This window comes from Vombatus ursinus, unplaced genomic scaffold, assembly GCF_900497805.2.
Source record: "Vombatus ursinus unplaced genomic scaffold, bare-nosed wombat genome assembly UNPS02014863.1, whole genome shotgun sequence".
Taxonomy (NCBI): domain Eukaryota; kingdom Metazoa; phylum Chordata; class Mammalia; order Diprotodontia; family Vombatidae; genus Vombatus; species Vombatus ursinus.
Genome location: NW_020954641.1, coordinates 25,286,316 through 25,312,818, shown reverse-complemented (window position 1 = coordinate 25,312,818; position 26,503 = coordinate 25,286,316). Strand labels below are relative to the sequence as shown.

Here is a 26,503-nt window from a genome sequence, read left to right as displayed (position 1 = left end):
AGCCAGCTTTGATAAAGCTGGAGCACCCCTCTGGGTGAGGGTGGAAGTTAGAGATTGCTGAGATTCAGATGAGCCTCACAAAATGTTTGTTGGCCAGAAAGCCCAGCTCTAACATGAACCTTTCTAGTTGTTTTCTGAGAAAGCTGATGGATAGGATCCTGATTTGGCTCTGGATGAAGACAAATAAATGAGCAAAAGCCAGGCCTCCAATCTAACCACAGTTTCCTCCTCTGCTATGCAGTGCACACAGAGAGCAGGCCAGAGGTTCCTCATAGATAATCCCTATGACTTCCTGTTGTTATAAGATCCTCTCTTAGACAGTGGGGTCATGGTAAAAGCACTGGATTTAGAATCAGAGGTTCTGGAGTCAGAAGTTCTGGAATTAAATCCTGCTTCTGCAAACTACTTCTTGTGTGCCTTAGGCAAGTCACCTTCCCTTTCAGGGCCACGTTTTCCTCCTGTGAGATGGAAAGGTTATCAATCACTTGAACTAGAATATCCCAAAAGGCTCTCCGAACTTTCAAACTTACTGAGCCTAGCCTGGGCTATCAAATCATTCCTTCTTCTGAAGAGAGAGATCGGACCTGGCAGGCAGACAGAATATTGATAGTGCCCAAACTACAGATGTGTTGTGCAAATCAGTTATTCAGAACTTGGAAATGTGTATTTTCCCCATAGCGTTATGAATAACAAATAAGTTGTCAGACTAGCCCAAAATGACAAATTTTAACTCAGAATATAACTAAAATATGAAATTAATAGTAGCTGAAAGCCTGGAATCCCTACCAAATACTAAGGGAAATTTCCTTAGGGAAGGGGCTCAGGATACCAACTATGTAGTAGATGGTGCTCCTGGTAGGGGGTGGGTATGGGAAGCTGTTTTCCAGGCATATAGGCCCTTTTTAAGTCGAGTGTTGACAAGTTGAGGCCTGCAGATCAGGATTCCACTTTCTTTCTTGATGAGATATTCATTCTGATGCTTAGTAGGGAGCTCTTTAGGGATGGAGGCATTGCAGACATGGCCAACTTTACCTGCCACCTTAGAATACTGATTTTCTAGTCCCAATGTGGGACTTAGACATGAAGTTAACCCAGAGAATATTCTTTCTCCTGGGCATTCTTCCATTCCTTTTGCCTTTCCCTCTAGATTCTATTTTTAAAATTCCAGCCATGTCTAGATCAACTGGGGACATTTGGCAGCTGTGAGTAAAGCAGAGGAAAGGACAAACCTTCCATATTATTGAGCCAGAAGCTACACTGCACGGTCTCAGCCAATGCTGCCAAGTGCTGAGCTTTAAACACCCAGATTGTGCTGGCCCTTGGTAAATTCCATTGTGTGATCTGGGAAGCCCTTAAAAGGAAGATAACTTAATTGTGTTGTGCACTCTGAGTTCAGTGAAATAATTTAGGGTTTTTTCTCCTCTATGACTATCAAACATCAAGTTAGGCAAAGCTTTGGGTTCAGTGTTAGGTCAAGGGGCTTATACCCAGAACAATACCTCCTCAGAGATTTAATTTGTTCTTTGGGTTAGTCAGGGACCAGTCTTTTGCCTTCTGCATTAAATAGGTATGGGGGAGGGGGAGGAACACAGTATTAAATTCCTCCTACCCTTAAAGTTCTTGCAAAGGTAACATGCTCCAGGGTACCTAGGCAGTATGTGTATCTGTTTAGGGGGAAATGGGGATGGGAGTGGAAGGTGGGAGAAATTCATTACAGTTTCCTTTGAGACCTGGAGGTTTAAGTCTATGCCACTGTTTCTATAGCGATGGAAATGTGGTTTAGTGGAATGTATATTCAGATTGGGAATCCAGATCCCTAGATTATGGGTGTTGCTCTATCACTAATTCATTCTGTTATCTTTGGCAAGTTAGTCTTCCTCTCTGGGCTTCGCCTTGCCCCTTTTTTATAGTTATGACATGGGTCTAAGGCCCATTCTACCTGCAAAGTTGTGATTTTTTTTTCCGTTTCTATGCTATTTCATCTTTGCTCTGGTAGTTGGCCCTGATCTTAAGTGACCCAAACCCATACAGTGAAAGACTTGTTTTGATTTCTTATTGGACAAAGAGGCCAAGTATGTAAATTGAGTTGATTGTATGGAGGAAATCCTCTAACAGGAGCCCTTCATTCATCTATGCAGAGTTAGTCTTTTGGACAAAATAGATCTTGGCTTCAGGTAACAGTAAGTCACAGTAAATTCCCTAAGTAGCCAAGTAATTCCCAGGTTTTGAATGCTGCCCATGTAGGTAGGCCCTGAACTAACTCTCTCAAGGAAGCTGAGGTATCTATCCCAATGTATTTCTACTCCAGGACTTTAAGAGATTTGCATAACCTGAAAGAGTGAAAAAAGACTCCTAAAGTGCCTGACTGAAACAGAATTTTAGGATTAGAGGAAATCTTAAACGGTGGTTTTGTCCATCACCCCATTCCAGGCCATACTACATCCAAACCAACTAAAGAGAAAAATCTGCATTGTTTTTAAAGATTCTAGGGAGGAGGTTTACATAACTTCCCCCAGTAACCAAGATCAATATTTAATATCCTGGGAATTAGCTTACATCTGGGCACAGATTTTTATCCTAACATATACGGTATGACTATAAAACATTGTAAATGGCTTGTTATATGGCTTAAGAAAATCATGACTTGATAGAACTCATATTAGCTTCCCAGATATTATCTTGATTTTTTTTCTTTTTAATGAAAAGACAAGTTTAATTGATATATAACCATAATTTCTTTTTCTTCTCTTTCCACTTCTCATGCCTAATCTAGGTCCCAAAGCAGTGGAAGCTTATGGCAAAAAATTTGAGGTGAAAACCGTCGATGGAAAATTGTTGTTTTCTGCAGATGACAATGAAGTGGTGGTTGGAGCAGAAAGATTAAGAGTCTTAGGTAAAGGATCTTATTGACTAAAATGGTGTGATCCTTCTGTGTACTTTTTAATGGAAAGGAAGAAAGAGAAAAATGGGGAATTTAGGAATAGATGGGATTGGACTAGCTCATTAAGGAAAGCCAGGGAAATCTCTGCAGTACCAAGGTACCAGGCAACATTTCCTGGGTCAAGTGTACAAAATGAGGAAATACTACTAGACAATTTGGTGTAATGGGAAAAATATTTGTTCTGGAGTCATCAAACCTGGGTTTTTACTCTGTATGTGATGTTGGACAATTCAGATATCTATCGCTGAGCTTTAGTTTCCTCTTCTATACAGTGAGATGGGTTGGATGACATAATGTTTAAGGTCCTGTTCATCTTTATCTATACAAAGCCATGAAGGATAGTTCAACTTTCAACTGGTATAGAGGAGAGTAAGGTGTAATGAGGGGTATCATAGTACAATTAAAAGAGCACTGGAACTGGAGTCAAAGACTTGACTTCAGATATGACCTTTGCTCTTAATACCTTTGTGACATTGAGTTGTTTACTTAACTTTTCTTCATTTTTGTTATCTAAAAAATGAAGGGGTTGGACAAGAAGAGTTCTAAGGTACCTTCCAGCTCCAATCAATAGATCAATAAACCAACAATCATTCCTTAAAAATCTATTCTTTGCCAAGTACCATACTAGGCACTGGATACAAAGATAACAATGAAACAATTAGTCCCTGCCCACAAGTAGCTTACATTCTAGTGGGAGAGACAGTAGATGTGTGTTTTAGAGCATCCGCTCCAAGTCTAAATCCCCAACTACCAGTTCCATTGGCAGGCAAGATCCCTAGAGAATGACTTGAACATTTCTCTCCTCATCCACACGCTCCACCAATTCTAGAGACAGCCCTAAGAGCCTGAGACTTCTGGAATAGTCTCTTTTGAGCCCCCATTGCCGTGCTTCCTATTGATTATCAGCCAGTAGTCACAATTAGCTTGTAGAAAAGATCTTTAGTAATGTGCTATAGTAAGAACAGTTGGTGCAAAAGATTCCCTGCCAGAAGTCTGAGTTCTCTCATGAGTATGTACAAGTTCATGGAAAGGGTGGGCTCAAAGAGTCCTGTGGTGCTGAGGAACACATATAGTGTACACATGTGGCAAAGTAGTAACTCCCAACTCCTCAGCACTCCTTTTTTGACTCCATAGCCAGTATTCTTTTCTAGTTCAATGGGACACATGCTTTGAACTCCTCAAAGCATGAGTAACATCAGCTTTGACCTCAAGTGATCATCTAGTCAACACCTTGATTTATAAGCTCACTTGAGAACCTTCATACCAAAATGAGCATGTGGATGGGGGTGGAAGGACAGGGGAGGGGAAGGGAGCACAGTGGAAAGAATACTGGACTGAGTCACAGACTGAAGCTCAAACACCACCTCACCTTATCTCTATGTGATCCTGACTGAGTTCTTTCATCCTCTGCATCTCAGTAGATTAAATATATAAAGCAAGGACAGTGGATTAAATATCTTTAGCGCTCTCTTCTGCTGCAACATTTTTTTGCTCTCTGTCCTCTTCAGTGTCCTCTGACATTTATGTTCTATGTTCTGAGGTCCTTTCTAGTTGTGACATTTGGAATCAGAGACCTGGGTTCAAATCCTAGCTCTGCCACTTCCCATCTGTCAATGGACAAGTCATGTAACCTGTCTGGGCCTCAGTTTGTTTCCTTATTTAGGAAATGAAGGTGTTAAAGTAGACAACATCTGTGGTTCCTTCCAGTTCAAAATCTATAATTTTGTGATCCTACCCTACTTTACTGAATTCCAGAGAGGGCCTATGGCCCCTATGACCTTCTATTGAAGGTCAACCTTGGTGTCAGGAGGAGACTGAAAGTCTTGCCTCTGATATAACACTGGTTGGATGACCATGGACAAATCACTTCACTTCTCAGTACCCCAGCAATTCTCTAAAAAAGCCAGTTGTCCAAGTGTGGAATACTGCCCCCACTCCCAACCCAGACCCTTTCAGGGGGTCTATTTTCATAATAATACTAAGACATGTCAATTTCTAATATGGTAAATATTGAGAGGCATAACACACATGAACAAAAGTTCTTACATGGTGGGGGAGGGCGTCCTCAATAATTTTTAAAAGTGTAAAGGAGTCCTGAGACCAAAAAAATTGAGAACTAGTACTCTAAGATTGTAACTTAAAATGAGTGAGACAGATCTAAATTGGGGGAGGGGAATTCCATACCCAGTGTTACCCATACAGATAAAAAAAAAAACCAAACTATCTCCCTCTTTCCCCTCTTCCACATATGTGTATACACACATGCATGCATACATGTATATATATATATTATGTGTACCTGTATATACTGTGTGTGTATTACATATATGTAAACCTGCATGTGTGTATCTATACATGGGAATATGTATTTATATTTACTTACATATACATATTTGTGTATATATATGTATGTGTTTATAAATGCAAATGTACTATATAAACATGTATAGATTGTATATGCATATGTGTGTATAGATATATGAGCAGCCTCAAAGATTCAGAGAAGTAGCATTACTTGGGGTCTGAGATGAATCGTGTAGGGAAAGGCAAAGTGTGCTAGTGCCTTCCAGGCCATTTCTGACCATGAAATAAATGAAGAAAATCAGATTTCCCCTTCCCCTGCCTATTAGAACAAATCCTTTACTAGCACTAAAATCATCCTACAGGGGGAAAAAAATGATGGTACTTTTAGCAAGACAATTTTGCACAAACTGATTTTAGCACTTACCATTAGTTACTGTGGAACATTATGAGTCACCAGCTAGCTTTAAGGTCTGACTTTGAAAAGCTTAAGGATAATTTGGGGTGTTCAAATACTTGGGTTTTATAATGGTTTAAATGATCCTGCTATGGTATATGTTTTAAAAATGCCCTCCTCCCCATACACAAACAATTATTTATGCTGATGCTTTGAAGCCAATATGAATTTCTTGCCTCCATTGCTTTTTTTTTTTTAATCTCAGGGTTACATTTATCGAGGTTTTTCTTTCAGAGTCAGAGCTTTGGGAACATCTGCCTCTGCCAATGTTGAAGAACATTTACTTTTTACTCAGGAATGGGGAAATGAAACTCTGTGATAAATATCCCTGCCATTACCCAAGCTTCTAGCACTTGAAACAAACTACTTCACCAATCTCATACTCACCCAAGTCAATGAAATGCCTATAACCTGTGGCTGAATGAGCTCCCAGGCACACGTTCCTTCAGTGAGTGGAGGTTAGGATGGGATGACTCCTAGGAAATTTTATTTTAAGGTAAATGAAAAGCTTTTATTTCCTAGTCGCTAAATCACACAGACTCTAGGGAAGTTTCAAATTCTCACCAATGGTAAGATATCCTAGTGCAGGGTGGGGAACCTGGCCTCAAGGCCACATGTGGCCCTCTAGGTCCTCAAGTGTGGCCCTTTGACTGAGTCCAGACTTCACAGAAAAAATCCTGCTTTGTTCTTTTGTTGGTCTGAGGTAATTTTTGTGAATATTTCAGGCCATTCTGTAAGGAAAGTGAATGGAGGGAGAGCTATAACACAGTGATGATTTTTTCTTTTTTGGGGGGTGTTAGTGTGGGGGGAGGGGGTAATTGTGATTGTTTTTGTTGTTGTTTTCCTACCAGGTTCCTTCTATCCTTTCTATCCCTTTCCTCTGCCACAGTTGAATGTGTCTTAAGGTTTTCTTACCTTCAGACCAAGGTATCAAAAGAAACCCTGGTTTAAGATTGTGTTAGAGCAAAGTAAATTTGAGACAAGTTATGTTGTGTTCTGGTAAGCAGGTCTAACTCTAAGAGAAGTGGGGAAATAGGGGAAGTAAATGAATTGGGATAATTCCCTTTGAAAAGGAGATAGAAGTATAAAAGAAAGTAATAGTGCTCTGTTTCTCAAGATCCAATAACCAACCTCCTACAGCCTAGGATTTCCCCAAGCTTTGGAATGAATATTTGGCCTTGCTCTCCTACACAGCCCCACATGCCCCAGATTTCTATGTCTCTTCCCCATCAAAACTTATCTGTTCCAAATCTCAGTACTTTAAGATCTTGTTCTCTTCCCAGGTAAATCAGACACTTTAATTTAAAATGAGGGGCTCCTAGATGGTAATAGTTTAAGTATCAACCTTTCAAAATAATAATCTTGGATTTTGTCACTGTTCTTCATTGCCTTAGCCCAGAGGACAGAGGAAAGTGGGGACTTTAGACACTTGGAAGGTATTTTTGGGTACCTCCAGACATATCCTATGGCTGATTTGCTATTTCCAAGGAAAGGGCTAAAGACTAGCCCTTTTGATGCCAACTGTGAGTGGGGTAGTATCTTTTCTTATAGAAAGAGAACTGGACCTAAGAGTCAAGAAACCAGGGTTCTAGTCCCAGATCTTCTACTGACTAGCTGTGTGATCTTGGTCAAATCACTTGACATTTTTGCTCCTGTTTCCTTACCTATAAAATTGGGGAAATCATATCTACCAACCTTTAGTTTATGAGGCTGTTTTGAGGATCATACAAATTGATATATGTGAAATGACTTTGAGGGAAAAAAATGTAAATACAATGCAGCATAAGGCAGTAGTGGTACTCACTAAAACAGATTCACCTGAAAATAAATGTTTCGTGTTAAAGCCTTAGACAAAACATACTGGTGATACTTTATAGTCTTACGTAGTCATAGAATCTGAGAGCATTAGAATTAGAAGAGAATTTATTTATCAAGGAGGTGCTGTAGACAATATAAACCCGGATTTCAGTGAAGCCCTTGATAAAGTCACTCACAATTTAATTGCCATTTATTGTCATCATTATTCTTATTTTGTTATTATTATTGTTGTTGTTGTTGATGAACCTTAATGATGTGTTGTCAATGGACAAGTTATGACCTTCCCAGGCCTCTGTTGTCATCAGTAATATCATCATCATCATTATTTAGGAAACCTAACAATAGGTTATCAATGGACAAGTCACAATTTCCCTGGGCCTCAGTTCCCTCATAAGTAAAGCAACAGAGTTGGATTGGACGGCCTCCTGGTCCCATCCAGCTCTCAATCTATATTCCTATAATATCCTTAGTGCTGCAAATTCCTTAGCACCAGGAGGTTTACTTTAAAAGAAATACAGAAAAACACTGAAACTGGAAGGAAAGAAGGGATGAGAGACAGCACTGGCATTTATAAGGAGTATGTGACCTACTGATCTCATGTAAGCTTTACAACTACTCCCAGCAATAGGGAGGCAGAGTGGCGCTATCACCACCACCTTCCTCCTCCTCATTTTGTTTTTGGTACAGGTTTCATTGCCATAGTGAACTCCCAGTGAGGAAACTCCCTTTACCATGAAGATCATCAACTCTTCCACAAGTTATAGCATCAGAGAGTTGCTAATGGTAACAAGAGGTTAAGGGGTTTGCCCAAGGTCACACAACCATTATACTTCAGTGACAGGACTTGAGTTTGGGTTTTCCTAACTCTGAGGCCCTCCCTGTAACCAAAAGCACCAAAGTGCTTCCTGTTCATAGGTGAAGAAATTGAGGGTCACAGTTTAAATGACTTGGCCATAATTACATACCTCAGTAACTGCCAAAGGCTGGATTCAAACCCAGGATTTCCTGACTCCAGGTTCAGCATCAATCTACTTGCTGCCCTGGTATGTGGACATAGTTTGAAATGAATTCCAAACCTGTTTTCATTTCTTGAATATCTACTATGTGCGTGGCATTGTGCTAGGCACTAGGAATACAGATACTAAAAGCCATAGGACCTTACTCTCAAGAAACTTATGATCTAGAAGAAAAGGAATGCATAAACAAATATGATGCAATGAGGATAAAGAAGAAATCAAGACAAAATGTTTTGAGAAAATCTGAGAAAGGAGAGAATTTTTTCAGCTGGAATAATCAGGGAAGCTTTCATGGAAGAGATAGATATAAACTAGGCTTTAAAGGAAGTAAAGGATTTCAATAGAGATATGAAGGAGTGTTTAAATGTCTTCAAACTGTACTCTCTCCTCCTCTCCTCCTATAACACCCCCTCCCCCATGCAAAGAGCAGTAACTATATTTTAATGGATTTCTGGCTCATTGCCATTTCAGTGCACCTAGGAGTGGGCTTTTATAAAAAGTAAGTTGCTTCTTAGGGTTTAAATGAATGTTTATAAAAATCATGCAGTTCACTTTGCTCCTTAATCATTGACATAAATTATTTGATAATGTGGCAACTTGGGAGAAGGAAGGAAAAAATGGACAGTTCAAATTTAAATGTATTAATGCCCATTTTTCAGTGCTTTGGTACCTGACAGTGGCACGTGTTTTAAAGGCAATAGTAAGATTGTGGGGAAGTTGGCCCCAACCGGTGAGTATACATGTGTTCAGGGAAGCTGACTGAGGCAAAATGTCATCCAACTGCATGCCACAAGTTATTATTGTTCATGAGTTTCCAGAGAGCACCAAAGGAAGAGGAGCATAGCCTTGAAAAAATAAAGAACAAAATGGAGCTTGAAATATAACTCTGCTTGATCTGCACCCTACTAATCCTTCTCCTCTATCAAGAAAGGATTAATTATTCAAAATTCTTCTAAGATCTAAATTAGTTTGGTGTTGGCACAAGGGAAAAGGGAAAACTTGTAAAGCTGCTAGTCTTTCTCTTTTCCAATCCATCATCCACAGAACTGACAAAATAAACTTGCTAATGTGCAGGTCCTGCTGCGCTTCTCTGTGGTTCCCTGTTACTTATAGGTTAAAATGCACAATCCCTTAGCAGGGCATTTGTTGTTGTTGTTGAGGTGTTTCAGTCATCTCTGACTCCAGCCTCTGTCCATGGGGTTTTCTTGACAAAGATACTGGAGTGGTTTGCCATTTCCTTCTTCAGTGGCAAATACTGGTCTCACAGCTAGGAAATATCTGAGGTCACATTTGAACTTAGGTCTTTCTGACTCGAAGCCCAGGGCTCTGTCTATTGTGCCACCTAGCTGACTTGTAGAGCATTTAAGACTCTCTAAAGTCTGACTCCACCCTACCTCTCCAGCCTTATTTCACATTGCTCCCCTCCACCTACTCCTATGTTGTAGGCAAAATGGATTACTAGATGTCCCTGTGATATACGGGATAGGACACTGCACTAGGAGTCAGAAAGACCTGAGTTCAAATTCTGCCTCAGTTGCCTACTTCTGTGTGAGCCTAGGCATGTCACATAATGGCTCTCAGTTTCAGTTTCCTCATCTCAAAGTGAATATAATCACACCTAGGTCACAAGGGTGCGATGATAGATAAATTACTTTATAAAATGATAACTATTATTGTGATGTCCTCTCACCTTGACATTCCATTCTTGACTTACTTTGTACAGGCAGTCCACCATGCCATTCCTCCTACCATCTCTGCCTTTCAGAATCCTTCTTTTCCAATCAAGGGCCTCCTCTAAGAAGCTTCCATGATATTTTAGTAGTTAGTATACCCTCCCTCCCTCCCCATTATTTTGTCTTTACTTATGTGTGTGTGTGTGTGTGTGTGTGTGTTTCCCCAACCACCCCACCATACCCACATACCGTATTTTACCATGAGAATGTTAAGCTCCTTCAGGATGCACACTATTTTGGATTTGTCTCTATTTTTGCTGTGCCTAAGCACAGTATCTTGCATACAGTAAATGATTAAAAATGTTTGCACTGAAACAAGAATACTATTCACAACAAAGCCCTTGGGAAATATTAACCATCTTGGAAACACCTTCCTCCCCCAACTCACAGAACTCATTAAACTAATGGATATTTCAGATATCACTTCTATGCTGAATCCTAAGTCAATATGTAGAGGTGTGATTTTTCTTCCAAGGTCTCTCCCATATTTATAGCCAGCAATTTGTAGGACATTCATTCATTTGTCTATCCATCCATCCATTCAAACACACATACACACAAATACTATATACATATATATATATACACTATATGTATATATATCTATATATTATATATAGATAGTATATGTGTGGGTATTTCTATCTATATATAACTTAATATGTGTGGAAGGAAACAGTTTGAGATAAAGCTGGAAAGACAATGTGGTGCCAGATTATAGAAGACATTGAATGCCAAGCAAAAGAGTTTAAATCTTACTTGGAAGGCAATAGTGAACCACTGAACACTTTTTGGGTGAAGGGACAGCATGTGGAGACGTAACATGAATAGGGTAGCCAGGGTTTTGCAACAGAGCATCAACATGTAGAGAGTTCTGAAGGCATTTACATTCCCTTCTGCAGGCAAAAAATAACTTAACTTAGAACTTATTTAATAAGAATAATTAATTAAACTATGAAAACTATAGGTGGGTCGTTTCCTCATCCATGTGGCTACACCCTAGCTAAGAAGCCCCATCCAACCCTCTTCAATTCACCCTGATAGTAGCATTACCAGGAGTGGCCTCTCAGTGTCCAGTAATATCTCATCAATATCAATATTTGAGATTCCTTTCTACCTACCTCTACCACATTTCTCTACTGATCTAAATTTGACTTTAAAAAAGTCCATCATTCAGTCAGAAAACATTTATTAACAGCATTTGTTAATATATGCCAGCCTCTGTACTGGGTACTGGGTATTTTTTTTTGGGGGGGGGGTGGTCCTAAACCTCTGATTTCATTGGTATCAGGAACTCTTTGGTGAGAAAATTTCTCCTGCTAATGAAGACTGACACCTTCTGACATGTATAGTCTTTGAGTTGCCAACAGTGAGAGATAAAGTGAAGTGATCTGAGTAAGGTGGAACTTGAATGAGATCATTTTTGGCCTGGGAGGGTTTCTGCCTTCTTCTAAATTTGGCCCTGGAACCTGGATCAGGCTCCTATCTATGTAATTTCATATAGCACCTTTTGTTTCCTTTGTAGCTGGATTTTTATTATTTAGGGTGGGAGAAGTAGAAGAGTTATTTTCATCTGTATGGGGAATTTCCAGTGCAGAAAATTGAAGCAGACATATAGCTAATCTGTAACTTACAGGGTTAGAGCATTCATTATTTTGAGCACTGAGAAATCGTGACCTAGCAATTCTTCCTGACTACATGACTGGCCCTCTTATCCACTAAAACAAGCTGCTTCTCTTTTATTCTTTAATTGGGGAGAAGGTGTTTTGTTTTGTTTTGTTTTATAAATTCTATTCAGTAGTTTGACTAAATAGAGGATTACCTCACTATTCAGTCCCCATCATCCTCTAAGCTATATTCCTATAGATGTCCATGGTCTTGACTAAAACACTGTGAAAGGTTATTGGCAAACCTACTATGCTAGAGCATCATACTGCCTTTCTGTACTCAAAATGCTCTTTTGTACTGCAATTATCTATTCCTTTGTCATACTTCCCCATAAGACTATAAATGTCCTTGAGTATGGGGACCTTATCCTATTGATCTTTGTTTTTCTTCCAGGGCTTAGTGGACAGTTAATTAACAGTAATAATTGCTATTATTAATAAGTAATTACTCACCTTCATGTAGCCCTTAAGGATTGACAAAGCATTTTCCTCAAGACATGTTAAGTAGAAGACTATCCCAGTGTTTTTTAGATGAGGAATTACCCAGTCATTCAGCAAGTAAATGTCAGAGATGGGATTGAATGAGGTTTGATTCCAAGAACTGTACTGTGTAAGAATGAAGGAAGGAAGGAAGGAATGATTGAGTGAATCACTGAAAGAAATAAACTCACATTATAGTAGCAATAAACTCAATAAACTCAATCTGAAAGAAATAAACTCACATCCTTGCCCTGGAGAAGGGAGGCAGCTTGTGTAACAACCGGGGCCTACATAGCTATTAAGTATCAAGGCTAAGACTTGCACTCAGGCCCCCAGATTCCTAATCTAATCTTCCCGTTATGTCAAGGTGTTTCTCTGGAGTTTGTTTGTTACCTTCTGGGTAGAGCAGGGGTGGGAACCTGTGGCCACATGTGGCCTTGAGGCCACTGGTTTCCCACCTCTGATATAGAGTAGTGCTGTACTTTTCTTTGGTCTCTTTTAAGCTACCAGTTTCTGGTACCAGAACCTTGAAGTGCTAGTGTATGTAATGAATAGAATCTCATGTGTAAGAGCATCATGATGAGGGTCATGTGCCTGCATGACTAATGTAAAGCGGTAATCTTTAAAAAGTGCTCAAGGTTACAGAATGAGCTGCTATTATCATGTTTAAAAATGTCCTTGGTAATCATAAAGTTTAGACAGGCCATTTTCCTTTATGTTTTTGCCTATGCAAAGTTGAAGATATGAATACCAGCCTAGCACAGTGACTTGTTCAAAGTTAAGTACTTCATAAATATTTGTTGAATTAAACGGAATAGAAAAAAAATACTCATTTGGTAGCGTAGACTCATTTAGCATTTATTCATTCATTCCATAAAAACTATTTTTAAGGCCTACTATGTGCAAGGAACCTATCTAGGGGTGGGGGAGACATAAAGGTAATTATGAAATAGCCCCTACTTCACAGAATAGAACGTGTTGAGGGCACAAAAGAGTTGCAAAGTACTGTGTGAAGTCCAAAGGAAAAAAAAGATCATTTTTGACTGGAAAGAATCATACAAGGCAACATGACGTGGTAGAAAGAACATTTAATTTGAAGTTAGAGACCCTATGATTCAATCCCAGCTCTGCTTCTTTACTTCTCTGGGTCTTGATTTCCTCATTTATAAATTGAGAAGACTGGACCAGATAATTCTTAATGTCCCTCATAACGTTGGATTTGGAGTCAGAAAGACCTGAGTTAGATTTCTGCCTCAGATACTTACTAACTGTATGTAACCAGGGGTAAATCACTTAACCTTTCTTAGACTCAGTTTCCTATTCTGTAAAATGGAGGTAATAATAACAACTATTTCACATGAATGTTGTGAGGAGGATCAACTGAAATAGCATGTGCAAAGTGCTTTGAAAACCTTGAAGATCTATATAAACGTTAGCTATTATCATTATTCTTATAAATCTTAGGATCCTGAAGATTCTTAGAGGAGGTGTCATTTCTCAGGCTCTGGACCACAAAAGAAGGGCAGGACCATAACAAGTAGAAATAAGGGAGGCCAGGCAGGAGGGAGAGGCATTCCAATTCTAGGGACCAAGGAAGCAAAGGTGTAGAAAAGGGAAAGCTACAAGAATATATTTTATGTGAGGGAAAGGACCACGGCTAATCTAAGCTTCAGAGGTCTCTTATGAACTAGTAATGGCACTCTGCACACTTAATAAATGCTTGACCTTATTGTTGTTATAAAATGTCAAAAGTGTATGCTGTATAAACAATAGTCCAAAGGGACTGGCACTTGGGGTCCGTGGAGGCAGTAAGGATTGTGAGATACAGCTGAAAACATAAGGAAGAACTGCATTGTGGGTAGCAAAGGACTTTGAATCATTTTAAACCCATTCAAGGGAACATCAAACGTCTCTGAGATAACAAGGCAAGATGAGACCCATTGCAGCATCCTACTGATTGAATATCAGAATTATCTCCTTTCAGTTAAGACCCTCTTTTTTTCCCTGAAAGGAAGTCCACAAACTAAAAGTCAAGGTATCTAAGATGAAATCTAATGAAAATAGCAAGGGAAACATAACTTTGATTTTTATTAATTACCAATTTCATTTAATAAGAAATTGGACATTGTAGCATTTATAAACAAAGCATAATTGTGAAGCATTATTCTAACTCTTAATTAATTCTATTCTCTAGATTAGTTTTAAAATATGTCCTCTAGATGCTACTTGATGCTAATTACTCAAGTTATATTATTATCCATTCAAAAACATTTTTAATTAAATCTAAAGCTATTTAAATTAGCATAAGTTTTATAGAAATTAAAATATGGTCTGATGCTTAACTTATCCTTTTAAGGATTGACACATCAGGATTCCCCAGAGCCTCCAAATCTATTTATATGTTACATTTAGAAGGTAGTCTTGGGTGAATCTTCTGAATACATTCCAACAATTAATATTTATGATGACAGGGAATTGTTTTTATTTAACAATTTCCCTAAGGAAATCTATATACAGTTGTAGCAAGCCTTCACAAGGAGCTTCTCATTACCTATAAAACTAGCCGTCTTGTGTTACCCCAACAATCTCTGATAAGGCTATCAAGGGAGAGTTTATGAGCATAGCCACCTTTCCTCCATGGTACTAATTTCAAAAGATTAGCAGAACCAAGAGAATGTTGGATACAGTAGCAGCAATATTGTCTTAAGAACAACTCTGAGCGACTAAATCATTTTGAACATTATAAATACTTGAATCAACTATAAAGCACCTATGAAGGAAGACACTATCTTCATCCAGAGAAAGAATTGATAAATAGAAGTATGTATAGAATGACTTTACATGTGTGTATGTGTATGTGTGTTTGTGTGTGTGTGTATGTATAAATACACACAAATACCCATACACCTATTTGTGTCTAATGGTAGCCATCTCTAGGGCAAGGGGGGAGGGAAGGTGAATAAAAAGAAAGTCACATGATAATTTTATTATATATTTTAAAAGAATAGCAAGTTGTACAAAATAGATTTGCAGTTTCATGCAAAAGCACCTTTTTTAATTCTACTATGTTATGGAAATGCATGTTTTATTTCTTAAGTTCAAAATAAAATTAAAAAAAAGATTGGGGACAAATATTCTTCCCATTCTCTTCTGAGAAGATGAAGAATTTGAATGAAATGTTCTCTAAGGCCTCTTCTGGCCTGAGTTCCTATTCAGCTCTAATGTTCTTTGCTCGAAGGGCCCTTCCAGTTCTGACGTTCCAAATTGTGTTCTAACGTTCTTTCTAATTCTGATGTCCTAAGGTTTTAGATTCCTTTAGTTCACAACATTCTATGCTCTCAGGTCACTTCTGGCTTTAATATCCTAGGATTCCTAGCTTCCCTCAACTATCTTCTTTAGTCTATTCCTTCTCTGTCACGAGTTGGGTAGCATTCTTCATCATTGTCCTCTGAAATCATAGTTGGTTGTTGTATTGATCAAAGTTCTCAAAGCTTTTTAAAGCTATTTATTTTTATAATGCTGTTGTGAAAGGAAATTTTTTTCTCCAGGCCCTGCTGTCCTTACTCTGCATGAGTTCATACAAGTTTTATCAGGTTTCTCTGAAACCATTCCTTTTATCATTTCATGTGTACAATTGTATTCTATTATATTCATATACTATAATATGTTTGACCATTCACCTCTTGATGGGCACCACCTTAGTTTCTAGTTCTTTGCAATCACAGAAAAATTAAATACATTTTATGACATGACCAATTAGGGAATTAACTTTGCTTGACTATGTATAATTTGTTACAATGATTTTGTTTTTCTTTTTTTTTCTCAGTTGGGGTGGGATGGAGAATAAACAAATACTTGTTAATTGAAAAAAAAAGGTTAATTTTTAAAAAATTTATTATACTCCCCTCTGAGATCACAGATATTCCATTTAATTTCCTAAATTGATCCTACATGTTTTGTGTGAGGAGTTGAAGTAGAAAGAAGGTAAGGAGAAAAAAGTTTGGAAGAAGGATAAGTAATTATATTTAAGCCCAGGTCATGTTGCCTATTGTGTGACAGTGCATTCTTAAAACCAATCTTAAGCACATTAAAGTATATAGTCCCAACTTTAAAAAAAAAAGTTTGAATGACAAATCAGTGCCCCTCAAAACTTGACTGAGCACTTGTTCTCCCTGTTTGGTTGTCATTAAGGAGATTTAATCTGCTGGGGAATTGGCTGCTTGAAAAGAATTGTGAGTTTTATAGTTCACCTCTGGCACATCATTCCTAAGTAGGTTATTATTTATAGGAATACAGGGATAATTTATTAGACCATAAAGCTATGTTTCCCACAAATAATATAGTGAAAAAGCCAAATAAAAAGGCTCTCCAAAGAACAACAACCCATAACCCAATGTACTATGTATTTATTGCAAAAAAAAAAATTCCTTTACAAGGCTAAACTGACACTTCCTTTGAATAACAATATGAACTCACATGTATAGTACCTCAGGGTTTACAAAACACAATCTGATGAGACAGATAGTACAAATATTATTATCCCCTTACCCTTCTCCTTTATTTTTCATGATTTCATTGGTGTAGGGAACTCCCAGTGAAGAAATTCCCTCTACCAATACAGATCAGCAACTCTTCTGCAGCTTATGGTTTTAGAGAAAATTGTTTAAAGTCACTAAGAGGTTAATAATACACCTCACCCCAGTCACACAGTTATTGTGTCAAGTAGATCTTCCTGGCTTCAAGGACAGCACTTTGTCCACTTCTCAGCTTCTCAATCCCCACATTTTATAGATGATGAAACTGAACCTTAAAGTAGTGAAATGATTAAGCCAAAGTTGTACTGTTTGATAAATATCAGAGCTAGGATTTAAGCCCTAGTCTTCTACTTCTAAGTCCAATGTCTTTATCTGTGTGTGTGTGTGTGTGTGTGTGTGTGTGTGTCTGTCTGCCTCTGTCTCTCTCACACACACACACACAACTATATGTATAGATATAGATACAGATATTCTTTAACTCTATTTATAACAATTCATCTTTTAAGATGTTACTTTACCAGTTTGAAGTACACACACATACACAATTCTTCTCCCTCCATTCCTCCAACACCCAGGCCAGGGCCAGAAATCTTAGGTTACTTCCTGCCCTGTCTCCAGACCTACGCTGAACACAACAAGCATCATAAACTATGTTTTGTTTCTCTCCACAATGGCTTGGCTCCCTTCACCCACATTATGCAGATATTCTCTGAAACAGGATGAAAAAGACATTTGCTGTGCCCTGCATGCTTTTCACTTTGGGCAGGAGAAAGACAAGATTTAACATGAGTGTGATGAATTAATCTTTCTATGTAAACTATCCCAGCTGTCCCAACAGCTTTGCCTCTGCAAACATTTTTAGCAATTCTGCCGTTGTCTCCATCGGTGGGAGACAGAGAAGCCACTTGGGGACTCTGTAGGCTTTCTAGTTTGATTAAAGAATTGATAAGCTTTAGGATCTGACTCCCTTGAACATAAATAATTCCAGCAATTATCAAGGGGTGGAGGGGCATAGAATTTGTTGATGTTTTGCTTCTTAATTGACTTTCTGTTTATTTCTTCTATCGTCATTGTGACATGTTAATGTTTTCTGAGTTCTTTTCATACTTTCTACCCAGAAAGATTTCTTTATGTCAGACACTACCAAAAACAGACCATTTCCAAATGAGGACACACACTACCACAAGACATCCCTCAATGTCAGGATTCCTTCCATGCAGCAAGCACATGTCACCACCTTCAGGGCTTCTCGTTAGTTATATTGGCTGCAGGAGAGTTTTACTCAGCAGCCTATGGACAGCTGTTCTGTATTCATTCCAGAGGAGACCTAGGATGGGGAATTCTCTGCTAAAGGAAGGGGCTGTGAACAAGAAAATTGTCCTTGCCTATAGCAGAGCTGGAAGTAGAAGTAGGGAAGAGCAACACAATTAAGGTTCCTTTTTGAAGGGTTGTAACTTCATTTTACTTTTCTGAATGGGAGAAAACTGTTCTGGATTGCCTTTCCTGCCTCTCCTATCTCCACCTCCACCTCCATCCCCATCCCCATGCCCATCCCAAGTCAATTGCTTCCATCCTTTGTCTTTTTCAGCTCTCCTTCACCTTTATCTCTTCCAAGAGAAGTGCGTGGACAATAGTGGCTTACATTGACATAGAGTTTTGGGTTTTGGAAAGCACTTTCCTCACCAGAGTCTGGGACTCAAGCGGCGCAACTATTTTTTTCCCTGTTATTCTAGACCAATAATTTCATTGGCCCTTTACCAATGCAGATCTGGAACTATTCTTCAGCTTTTAGAATTAGACAGTTACCTGAGGTACTGAGAAATTGTGTAACTTGACCAGGGCCTTGCAGCCATCATGTGTTGGAGTCAGGACTTGAATTCAGACCTTCTGAGATACAAGGATGTATATACTCTCTCATGCTGTCTCTCAATGCAAGTTTTATACCAGTTTTGCAGATGAAGAAACTAAGGCTCAGCATGATCAAATGACTTATCTGTGGTCATATGATGTAACTGGCAGAACAGAAGCCAGGCCATTTGAGTCTGAGTCAAACACTTTTACTACACAAATCTTAGCCCAGCCTCAAGGCCTAGCAAGCTGCATCTACCATATGCCTCAGGTCACATTTGGACTGACCATAACATTCATTCATTCACCACATATATTTACTATGTTAGTCAGTATGGGTGAACAAAAGTAACATGGATTTCCTGCTCTCAAAAACTTTCCAATCCTGCAGCTGACAAATGGTCAAAAGATATGAACAGGCAGTTTTTAGAAAAAAAAAATCAAAGCTAGCTATAGTCATGTGGGGGGGGGAGGGAGTGCTCTAAATCACTATTGATTACAGAAATGCAAATTAAAACAACTCTAAGGTACCATCTCACACCTATCAGATTGGCTAATACGGAAAAGGGAAATGACAAACATGGGAGGGGGTTTGGAAAAATTGGGACACAAACGCATTATTGGTAGAGCTGTGAACTGATCCAACCATTCTGGAGGTCTATATCCCAAAGAGATCAAAGAAAAAGGAAAAGGACCTATACACACAAAAACATTTATATCAGCTCTTTTGTGGTGGCAAAGAATTGGAAGTCCATCAATTGGGGAATGGCCAAACAAGCTCAAGCATATGATTTTGATGGAATACTATTGTGCTATAAGAAATCATGAGCAGAATGATTTCAGAAAAACCTAAGAAGATTTATATAAACTGATGTCAAGTGATGTTAGCAGAACCAGGAGACTATTTTATTCAGTAACAGCAATATTGTAAGTATGATAAACTAAAAAACTTAGCTCCTCTGATCAATATAATGATCTAAGACAATTCCTGAGGACTTATAATGAAAAATGTTATCTACCTCCAGACAAAGAACTGACAGAGTCTGAATGCAGATCAAAGCATACTTGTTTTTTTTTTACTTTCTTAATTTTTCTTTTTTTTTCACAACATGGTTAATATGGAAATGTTTTGCATAACTGTACATGTATAGTCTATATCAAATTGCTTGCCTTCTCTGGGATGAAGTGAAGGGAGGGAGAAAATTTGGAACTTAATATTTTTAAAATGTTGAAAATTGTTTTTACGTGTGGTTGGATATTAAAAAAAAAAAGCTTTCCGATCTAGTTAGAAAGTCCAGGCATAGGATGTAAGTTAGACATGATAAAGGAATATAAGACACAGACTTTTGAAAGTAGATTGCAAATTCCTCAAGGGCAGAGAGGGATTAATTTTCATTTTTGTCTTTTTGTCTCACTGACTAGCACAATGGCTTGCATATAACAGCTGCTTAATAAATGCTTGTGGAGGGGCAGCTAGGTGGTGCAGTAGATAGAGCACCAGCCCTGGATTCACGAGGACCTGAGTTCAAATCTGGTCTCAGACACATAACACTTACTAGCTGTGTGACCCTAGGCAAGTCACTTAACCCCATTGCCTAACCAAAAAAATAAATAAATAAAATAAATAAATAAATAAATAAATAAATGCTTGTGGAATCGCACTCAATTGAAAGACATAGTTAGAAGTTTGCTTAAATAACAACAAACATGAAATAGTTAAAACTTCATAGAATAATAGAAGGAATGCCATGTAGCAGCATATGATTATTATATGTCATGTATGTAGTGGCACTGACACTTAGTGTTATTATATATCAGAGAAAAACAGTAAAGAAAGGTTTCATAAAGGAGGAACCTGAGTTTGGCCTTAAAGCAGAGGTGATAAACATTACTCCCCCCCCAACCAAACCGGATTAAAATGCAATTGGGAAATATTTAACGTAATAAATAAAAATACAATAGAACATAGATAATGTTAATATGTGGTTTTCCTGGTCTATGGGCTACCCACTGGGATCCTTACCTATAGCTTAGTGACCCCCATTTCTATTTGAGTCTATTGCTTTAAAAGCAGGGTAGAATTTGGAGAGGTAAATAAAGGATAGGGGTTCTAAGCAGGGGGAACAGAAAGGAGACATATACCAGGTGTATCATGAGTGGTCATGGAACACCTTATTTTGCACTTTTCTAATTCAGTAGAAAGAGTGTTGGATTTGAAGTCAGATGTTTGGATTCCAATCCTACTTTAGCAGTTTACTATCTGTGTGACCTTGATCAAATCACTTATCCTCTACAGATATAAGTTTCCCCTTCTTTAAGGTGAGACTAAACTAGACCTTTAAGTTTCCTTCCAGATCTAAATTTAAAGTCTCATGAACCTAAGATTGCCCTTAGCATATAATATTGCGTATTATAATTTTCTGAGTCATTTCAGTCATGTCTGTGACACCAACCTTTGTCTATGGGATTTTCTTGGCAAAGATACTGGAGTGGTTTGCCATATCCTTTTCTAGTGGCAAATAAAGGTTAAGTGACTCACTCAAGGTCACACAACTAGGAAGTTTCTGAGGCTGGTTTTGAATTCAGGTCCTCCTGCCTCCTAGCCCAATTCATTGCACCACCTAGTTGCCCTTGCATTACAATTACTTATGTTAATCTTTTATCCCCCTACTAAATTGCAAATTTCAATGAGGAAAAAAGCCTTTAATAAAGCTGCATGTTTCTTCTAATGCCTAACACATCTGTATGTATACAGCAAGCACTTAATAAATATTGGTTGATTTTTTGCTAATATGTAAATTTAGGGATTGGGAGTAGTTGCTTTCCCCCACACAAATAATCCAATTTGGATTGATATTGTAGAGAGTGATCATCATTGAAGACACATAATCAGCATTATATCAGTGTTTACTTTCTCCCTAAAATAGTATATGGTGTTGGGGTGGGGGGGTTGGGAAAGGAACAAAGGGGAGAAAATGGGACTTTGTGTCCTGGTGGATCTTCCCTCCAAAATTTTCTTGCCTTATTGTACAATACCATATTTGACTGAAAGTTTTATGAAATAGGAAAAAAAAAAGAATCAGACTTTTAGAGGCAGAAAAAATGTCAGAAAACTTAAATAGTTTTGCTTCTGCGAAAAAATAGAGAAATCATACATAGCAATAGGATTAAAAGTGATGCCAGCTATAGGGACACAATGTTTTTTCTCTCCTGTATGTTTGTTTTTCTTATCTCTTCCCACACACACAAAAAGAAAAAAAAAAGGAAAAAAGGAAATGTATTTAACAAGGTGATTTCAGCATCATTTAAACTAATGTTGAGTAGCCTAATGTTTTATAAAATCTAAAGAGCCATAGGTTTCAACGCCAAATCTGTATCAGTCACCTTGAGTGTCTGTTACCCAGCTAGCACTGTGCTAGGCACTGAAGCATAGATGTCGCTGCAGTGAGGATGTCATTGAGCCTGACCCATGAGTTTGAACTTGTAACGGATTAGTGCAGATACAGCTCTTGTTGCTCATTAACAAGGGGTGCAAAAGAAAAATGAATGAGAGGAAAATGAAGACAAATTTTTTTTCAAGCAAAGCGGGGAAAACATTGACACTGCAGCAGAATAATAGGTCCAATATAGTGATTGTTATATTCATCACCAAGGCAGGAAAACTGGGATTGTACCCAAGAGGATCAAAATTTAGAATGACTTAACAGCACTCGTACTTCTTCAGCAAGGAAGAAGGAAAAGTTGGGCTTAGTGTCCACTTTGCAAGAATAATTAGGGAAAATGGAAAACTTATCTGATGCCACATTTCTTGCCCCGCAGTGGGTATCCAGGATCTCTATCTTCACCCATTACCACCCCCCTTTAGTAGTTCACCTTCAAGTTTAAGACCTTAAGCTCAGGTCTTCTGCCTGGGTCCCCCCTGAGAACACTGGGTTCATAGTATTCCTAGGCCCAGTCTCCCTCCTCCCTCTGCATCTTGCTTCTGAGTGCATTTGCCCCTCCCCCAGGAAGAATTGCTAGTTGTGACTCACTTGCTTAATGGATACTTTCCAGAGGTCAAAGCTTTTTGGAATCACTTGCATTTGTACCATGGCCATGTGGAAACTACTGTGGGTAACCAAACAAAAGGAGACAATAAGAAATCAATATGCAGGGTGCCTACAAACTGTGGGGAAAGAGAATAGCTTTTCCTTGTTTGGTCATTAAATGCATTTCAGCTGCCAAGGAAAGTGATTCTCCCTCCCTAACTCCATATTCATCCCACTGATTGGTTCCTGGTGAGCATTCCAAGTTTAGACTTCCTGCCCTGCATTTAATGAGGCCATCCTTTACCCACAAGTTTATAGAAGTTTCTCTTGTCTAGTCAGAGAATCATAGGTTTAGAACTGAATGGAGCACTCCCAAATCCAAGAAGACGAAGTGCCTTGCCCATCCTCACACATGTAATAACTAAGTGAGCTAGAATTTAAACCCAAGTCCTCTGATTCCAAATCTTGTAAATCTTTGGGTGGGCCTTTACTCAAAAATCTATCAGTACATATTCTGAATAACAGCTACGTGAAAAGAAGCTCTGCATGCTGGGACTACAGGGGAGAGTACAAAGGCCAAAGTAAATCAGCTCCTGCCCTCCAGAAGTTTATAGTCTACCTGTAGATAGAAGGTATGTACACACAAATAACTTTAATATGAGATGTTAACCTTGTTCCCCCGCCTTCTCTGAACCCCCAAGAGTCCTGGAATCTTTACAGTAAGTTTGACAAGAAGGAAACTGGCCGTTTCCTCATTAAGCAGATTTATTCATTGCCTGACTCAGCACAACTGAGAGAGCAGCCGTGAGCTGAAAAACCCAACAAATAACACAGAGCTTTCTAGCTCCTCCTGCCTCCCACCTGTATCATATTCCATATCTCTCACTCCCTTCATCCATCTCATGACAGTTGCTGAAGTCTCCCAATATGATTATTCCATATTTAATTCTTGGGTGAGTGACTGGCATTGAAAATTGGAAGAGGCCACAAGCATGGATAGAAGGAGGTAACAGGACCTTTCACTAGATTTTCATGGTTTCCCTCATTTCTTTTAACCCATCTTCCTGTGTTGTGGCCCCCTCATACTCAAACTGTATTCACTCACATCTCACTTAACCCTTCAGTCCCCACTGCAAGAGTAGTTGAGCGTAGGCGAGTGGCACAGACAAGTGTGATGGGAATTCAGAGGGAAAGATATTTTTTTCCTCCTTTGGTAATCTGACAGCTTCACAGAGAAGGGATTTGAGCTAAACCTTGCAGGCTTTTGACAGGTGGAGATAAGGCAGAATCTGGATGAGTAGATGGGAAAAGTGATTACAAGTGGAAGGAAAATTATCCATGTCATTTAAAATTTACCATTTTTTGTTTGTTTTCATTTTTAATCAGAGAAAGTATTATGGAAGTAGGGAAAATATATAGTGGCACTAACTGTGATATCTAAAACAAAATGCATCAATAAAAATTACAAAAAATGAATACAATTAAGCCTTTCTGCTTTTCCTTTTCCTCAATAATATATACTATATACCAGGATCTGATTGGTTAAGATGTTGGATATAAGATCCATTGGGTATTTTGAAGCTTCCATGTGTAAGCCAAAGCATTCTACCAGGAGGGAAAAAAAATCTGAGCTCTAATCTTAGCTCTGCTACTTTTTGCCATTATAACCTTGAGTAAATAATCTATTTGTGACTCAGCTTTCTTATCTGAAAAATGATGGGGTGGATTAGGTAATTTTTTTTTCTATTGTACAGTCTAGAGACAATATGGAGCTATTAAGGTAAGAGAATTGCACTGATGTAGTTCCTAAGACCCAGAGTCTTAGGAAAAGAGTGTTTTGGCACTTGTGTGGAGGATTGGTTGGAGAAGGAAACAATTGTAAGGACAGAAATTAATTAAAAAGTTACTGAAATGGTCTAAATAAAAAGTGTTGAAATATCAGAACAAACTCTACTAGTGATTGCATATGAGAACTGGGTAAGAAAGAATAGGCAAGGATGATGTTAAGATTGTGAGCCTAGCACTAGGCTGACTAGGAGAATGTTGATGTTTGTGATTGAAAATGAGATGTTTGAAGGAATAGCCATTTTAAGAAGGAAATAAGTTCCATTTTAGACCTAACAATAATAGTAAGTAACATTTATTTAGCACTTTAAGGCTTACAAAGCACTTCATATATGCGACTCATTTGAATTTGAGATTCAAGAGAGATATATATAACACAATGGATAAAGTAATGAGTCTGGAGTCAGGAGATCTGAATTCAAGTATAATCTCAGCTAGCAAAGCTAAGTCACTTCTTTGTGCCTTGTTTCCCTATCTGCATAACGGCCAGGATAATGCTAGCACCTAAATCACAGGATTGTAGCAAGGACTGAACAGATTAATGTATTTAAGGGATTTTGCTGACCTCCCAGTCCTATTTAGATGTGGGCTGCTGCTGCTTGTTCTTACTGTTTTCACTCGGATGAAGATGTGCATCAGGAAGCTGGAAATGAAGGACTAGAGGTTCAGAACACCGTCACCACATTTTATCCTCAAAGCAAGTAACGAAGTGGGCAGCACAGTAGAGTAGAATGAGGTCTGAACTGAGATTTAGGACATCTGACCTATGATTTAAGGCAAATCACTCAATCTTTTGGGACCTCTGTGAACTCATCTGTAAAAGGAGACAACTTGGATGGAGGGAAGCAGTGATCCCTTGTAGTACACTGATCCTTATGATATAGCACATATTATTTATCCCTCTTTTATAGATGAGGAGCCTAAGGCCCAGAGGTGTTAAGGAACTTCCCCAGATCCTCCCAGGAGATAGTGACAGAACTAGTCTACTAATGATTTAGTGGCAGGAGCCAGATTTGCAAGCAAAGAGCACATTAAGAAAAGATAGTGAGAGCTAAGTCAAGTGCCATTTTTCTTTAGAACCATTGATTAGCACACCTAATAGGTGACCCTACATACCTAGCCTTCTGTGTGCTGTCTCTCGGGATAGTCTGAGGCTGGTGTAGGACAAAGAATGGGTTTTCTCCTTTCTATCTGATTCCCAAATGCAGGGCCACATGCAAAGCCCGATGTTAATGGATGTTAGTCACTGGTGATACTGAGCCTGCTGAGTCTGTAGTCAATGAAGAAGCAAAGAGTTCAGAATGCTAAATCAGGAGGAAATGTTTTCTTGGGAGCCCGAAAATCGGGCAAGAGTACACATCTAAATCCCTGCATACCCACTCAGAACCACTGTGAGCTGAATGGCCTAATTCTGCCTGTCCATGAAAAGGGAACATCCCTGCTTGAGAAATGACTCCCCAGTGGGAGAGTGTTTTATCTCAGTACAACAAAGGCATAATAATTAAAAAGTTGTATAACACAAAATGACAGATGTGTGGGATTCCAAGCCCTTCCCTTCCCACCCACCCCCAACAACTTCCCAACATATCTTCCTCATTTAGGTGGGTACCTTGTCCCAGAAAGGAATCTATTATAATATTATTAAATAGATCTTCTCTAACACAGAAATAAAATGCTCTATGAGCAAATGAAACATTTACTTCAGATAGAATATGGGTACATGAAGACACCTGATCCACAGTATTTGCATCAGAACTTTGGCTCACAGATGGCACCAGAGCTTTGAAACACACACACACACACACACACACACACACACACACACACACACACA

At 38.6% G+C, this 26,503-nt stretch overlaps 1 protein-coding gene across 2 annotated transcripts in view; it reads left to right on the top strand.

Annotated features, from left to right (window-relative positions):
- Positions 1 to 26,503, top strand: part of SGCD (sarcoglycan delta) — a 1,287,299-nt gene that overhangs the window by 1,129,418 nt on the left and 131,378 nt on the right. For both annotated transcript variants that reach the window (XM_027841884.1, XM_027841885.1), the window contains one exon: positions 2,774 to 2,893. In XM_027841884.1, coding sequence (XP_027697685.1) covers positions 2,774 to 2,893 — 120 coding nt within the window. The remainder of the gene's footprint in view (positions 1 to 2,773; positions 2,894 to 26,503) is intronic.